The 4,817-nt window shown below is 40.7% G+C and overlaps 1 protein-coding gene across 1 annotated transcript in view; it reads right to left on the bottom strand.

The window, feature by feature from the left end:
• Positions 1–616: 616 nt before the first annotated feature.
• LOC106012599 (sodium- and chloride-dependent glycine transporter 1) overlaps positions 617–4,817 on the bottom strand; it is a gene marked incomplete at its 3' end in the record, with an annotated part of 9,230 nt that continues 5,029 nt past the window's right edge. Inside the window, 1 exon segment of the mRNA XM_035971387.1 lies at positions 617–815. Coding sequence (XP_035827280.1) covers positions 617–815 — 199 coding nt within the window.

The following is a 4,817-nucleotide window of genomic DNA, read 5'->3' as shown; positions in this document are numbered from 1 at the left end:
GGGGGGGGGGGGTATTAATATGTTCTTATGCACAGTAGAATTGTAAATGGGCTGATTTTTAATGTTAAGCTCACACTGTGCCGGAACAACATAGGAGGAACTGCTGTTTTTTCTTTCCTCACCCTTACTATCTTCATTTTTCTGTACTTCCTACGTTTGTTTGTCACTCTCTTGCGAAAGGCTTTTTCCGGGGTGCTTCGACCGTCGAAGCAGGCTTTGTGTTGTTGGGGCTAGAGAGGGGAACAGAGTTAGCCTGATTCTCCGTTTGGATTTCTTTGTTGACATCTACCCCTAGGCGCTCATATGACCTTATGCAGTTGCAAGCACCGTAAAACTTAGTAAAACAAACTGAAAACTATCAAAGGCACATAACAAAAACTAAAAAGTTTCAATATACATGGCCAATGGCGTCATCATTAGAGCACACTTTGCTTATATATGAGCACAGCTGTATCTCCTATTACGATAAACATCGATGGTTCGCTGTCTGTGTGAATAAATCATGAATGGTTAAGGTTACAATTGTCTGTCTCAAAACTGAAAATAAGTGATGACTATGCTCGGTCTTCAATTCAAATGGCCATGGAGTCACGGGTTGTATAAACAAGGATCTCACCTCCACCACTCTTGTAGCACAGGTAGGGAAACCTCCAGATGTTGCCCAGCCCTACGGCATAACCAATGCAGGTGAGAATGAAGTCCAGCTTCCCTCCCCAGCCACCTCGGGCTGCGGCGTCCTCCTCAATCTTCATCTTGGCGATGCTGCCTCCGGACGAAGAAGAACTGTCCACACTATCACGGCGCTTGTCCATGCTCTGTGGGGAACAAAGAGAAAGATTTATAAATATTTATAAATATAATTATCAACTGAAGAAAAATTCATGCTATTTTCTTGAATAGTTATTTGTTTGCTTCCAGGTTATAAAAATTCAACGTACCCACACACTTAGGGTAAGCTCAGTCCACTCTGATTCAACAAAAATAATGAATACTTTGTTTTCCCTTTTTGATCATTTCTCCACTTTATTTTAGCACATGACCATTTCTAATACACCAAACCAGGCAGACAGGCAGATTTGACTGTTTGCCTTGTTTCTGCAAATGCCGAATGATTTCATGTGAGTGGCTTGTGTATAAATAAAGTATATAAAATGGGTTGTTGACAATAATTAGTTTTCGCACATAACCGTACCCTGGAAACGTAGCACTTTGCTTTTATAGAGAATAAACTCTCAGCAATGTAAGTAAGAATTTAACAAAACATATCGCATCGTCAAAAGTAAAACAAAGAAACTATTCAATCCTCATCAGTCACTGAACATTCTGATTGAAATAAAGGAGCAACGAAAAGAAACGGACTAAACTTGCATGATGGCTTACCAACATTACATGCTCCGACAATTTGTCAGTTAATGAAAAAGAAATCAATAGGGGGCTTCAGCCAAGAAAAGTGCAAAATCAAGAGGTAAAAGAAAAAGGACGAGAAAATATCATCATCGCCCAAGATGTAGTAATGCTGCACATAATGTGGAAAACAATGCTTTCAAAAATAATACTGCTTAGTTGCATAGAACAGGAGAAAGCGCGATGCATGCAAACCAGACGCCGCATGCGTGGAAAACTACCGGTCCAACACGAGCGGATAGTCTGGGTTTGAGTTCCTTACGTAACATCCACTCATTGCGCGGCTCCTGGGTGCATTCAGTTTCCCAACCCCCTCGGCCTTCTTTTCTTTTTGCCTTTCTTTCCGACCTCCACAATGACGTCGTTAGTATGAACAGGTTTAATTATTGTGTCTACTGTGTTGTTGAATCAATTCCAGAGTAATACGGAGACAATATAATACTAATTTAGATCGAAGAAATAGCCAAACAGAGTAACCTGTTAATATAGACAGAGTATTAATATCAGATCGGTGGGAAAGTGTACGATCCGTTAGCATCCAACAGCCAACCTTGGTTAGCCGTTGGGCATAATATTGTAGTAGGCCTTGAAGAAACCAGAGTACTCAAAATAAAGAAAACGGGGGTGGGGGGGTGTTTGTTTGTTTTGTTTACTTTGTTTGTTGTTTTATCAGGGTTTGGGATTTTTGTGGGGTTTTTTGTTGTTGCTTTTTTGTTGTTTAAGAGGTTGGGTTTATTTAGGTTTAATTAGGGGAAGGTGTGCAGTAGAAAGCACTTTAAAAACCTGTCGTTTGATACGTTAATTTAGTCGTATTCGCTGTTTCGCTCTCCACGAACAGACTTGGTAAAGCGAAGTTTCGAGTTGGTTTTTATTTTCCTTTTTCAAACCCTGAAGACGTACAAGGAACGTAACGCGCTGGAGAGCACACACACACACACACACACACACACACACACACACACACACACACACACACACACACAAACACACACAGTGTTATTGGGAGGGAGGGGGGGTAAAAACCATCTATTTATTTCTTTTTTCTAGAGATGCTACACGACCAGCGAATTCCACTAATCGTGACCTTTTAGCCAACGGTCAATCTTGTGGCTCGTCGGTTTGGTGACTCGATCACACAAAAATATTTCCGATGAGCGGCAAAGGAAACCACTCACATGCGCAAGTTGTAATAACTAAGTTGTAGGCTACAGCGTAAAATAAACAGATACAAAGTACATGATCGAAACGGGCACAACAGGTGTAAGACTTCACACGGTTCACATGGGTTACACTTACTCTATTTAGATCAATACACAAGACATAGAAATGCAAGAAAAAAGACCAACTTCAAAGATACGATGACACGACATACGCTATGATAACTAAACAAAAAAAGGCCCGCAAACCTCAGGATGTGAGTAATTAACTAAAAAAAAAAAAGCTATAAAATCCAGAGACAATTAAGGAGAAAAGATTACCCACGGTTCAATACACAGGAAATCGGGCAGACAGTTGTGACAGAGAAGATAGTTTCCACTGTTTAAAATTTGTTCGCGGAGCAAGACAGTGACAGGGACCAAAAACACTTTCCTGCCATGTCATGAAAGAAGATAACAGGAGAAAGTTATAAATAAAGAACAAAGCTTCCTATCTTGAAAATAGGCCCATTTCAAACCACAGCCCCCCCCCCCCAAAAAAAAAAAAAAACTGAATACGAAACTGGGCATGGTCTAGATTAAAAAACAGAAGATTCTTGTTCCAAACTCTCTGGTAACTATCTATATATCCAACGACTCATTCTACCTATATTCTTGTTTTCTTGTACAGGCTACTGAGCCTAAAGTGCGTCCTATAAAATGCTCTGTTGGGGGGGTGAAGTCCTTAAACTAAGTAAGGTAAGGAGCAGCTTTTAGCACATTAGAAAAGGTCAACCCCAGCGGAACTGTCCAGATGTCCAGTTTTTCTTTCACTCTGGAAGCCCGGGTATTCAGTGTCCAGTATACGTTTCCAATATCACGGCATAGACCTAAACTGAAAACGAACAGACACAGCCAGTAATCCACATGTGCACCCATTTAACTTCTGACATGCTTCATGGCTCTATTTTCTTCAGCAATGGTAGATCTGTACCGGTATACGTTTAGGAATAAAAGTGTTAGACGGATGAAAACATGCAACTTACGAATCTCTCCCTCTCCGCTCACGATTGCAAAAATCGATGACGAAACTCTCCACTCAGGCAACCTCAAATAATATACAATTGTCAAGTCCCGTATACTCTTGAAGCTTTGCGTTGACTCAAAGAAAAGAAATCAACGATGTTGCTGGTAACGTCTTAAAAGATGATGAACGTCTCCGTCTGTTGATGGGGTTTTTTTTCTCAGGCTCAAAAGCCTAAAAATTGTTGTTTCAACGATGAGGCCACAAAAATATCTGTACACCAAATGTTCGCTAGTGTTGTGTGAATGTGGTCTCCAGAAAGAAAAAAATAAATCGTAGCTCAGCTACTGTTACTATCGAGTTTAAAATCTCCGAGGATAAACCCAGTTCCAGAGCCAACCTACTTGTTGCTAGACGTTGTGATACTGTATGATACTGAAGTGCAACACCCGAGCCAGCCAAATTTATAGCGCGGGGCGGCGAGCGTGGAACGAGGACAAAGATCTCGTGGTAGGAGGGGGGAAGCTTTCTGTCCGTGAGGTATCTTCCCGGGATGAGCCAAAAGTCACGGAAAGCAGAAGCGTGCTAAATGTTGCTTGGCTACATTCTGTGATCGATTGGTTTCGGTTCTGCTAGTTCCAAACCTCGGCGTTTCATTGGTTTGAGCAATGGGCTCCCATGTGACAGTCATTTTGACCTCGCCCCGTTATGACAATGCAACTCCATGACACCGCTGCAGAATTATCCTCAACAACACGCTGAAGACATTGTGTTACATATATTATATATAGCTACCAGGAGTCGATAGGAATCTGAAGTTCGTTCCTGAGTGCAAAATTATACTGCATAAAAAAGGGTATTTCAGAACATGGAAGTCTGAGTATGACTTTTGCATATATATATTATATATTAAATTGTAACAAATGTCATGTCCTGCTTACTACCCTGTTCATTTGTCAATGTGCCGGATTAGACAAATAAATGTCAACGTAAGCATTCTGAAGAATCTTGGTGAAATGGTTACGCAGTACAAAGAAAGACAAGTTTGCATCTCACTGCGACAATAAAGTGCATAAAAATTGGCATCACGCTGCAGACAAGAATGATGCATATTTGTAAACAGAGGACAGTAAAGAAAATTAATTTAGAAACATCTACATACACTACCATATCAAAACAAAACACACAGACATACACAAACACACACACACACACACACATACACACACACAAACACACACAAACACACTAGT

Source organism: Aplysia californica, unplaced genomic scaffold (assembly GCF_000002075.1).
Source record: "Aplysia californica isolate F4 #8 unplaced genomic scaffold, AplCal3.0 scaffold00426, whole genome shotgun sequence".
Lineage (NCBI taxonomy): Eukaryota > Metazoa > Mollusca > Gastropoda > Aplysiida > Aplysiidae > Aplysia > Aplysia californica.
Note: the sequence above shows the minus strand (reverse complement) of the source record. Positions and strands in the feature narration are given on the sequence as shown.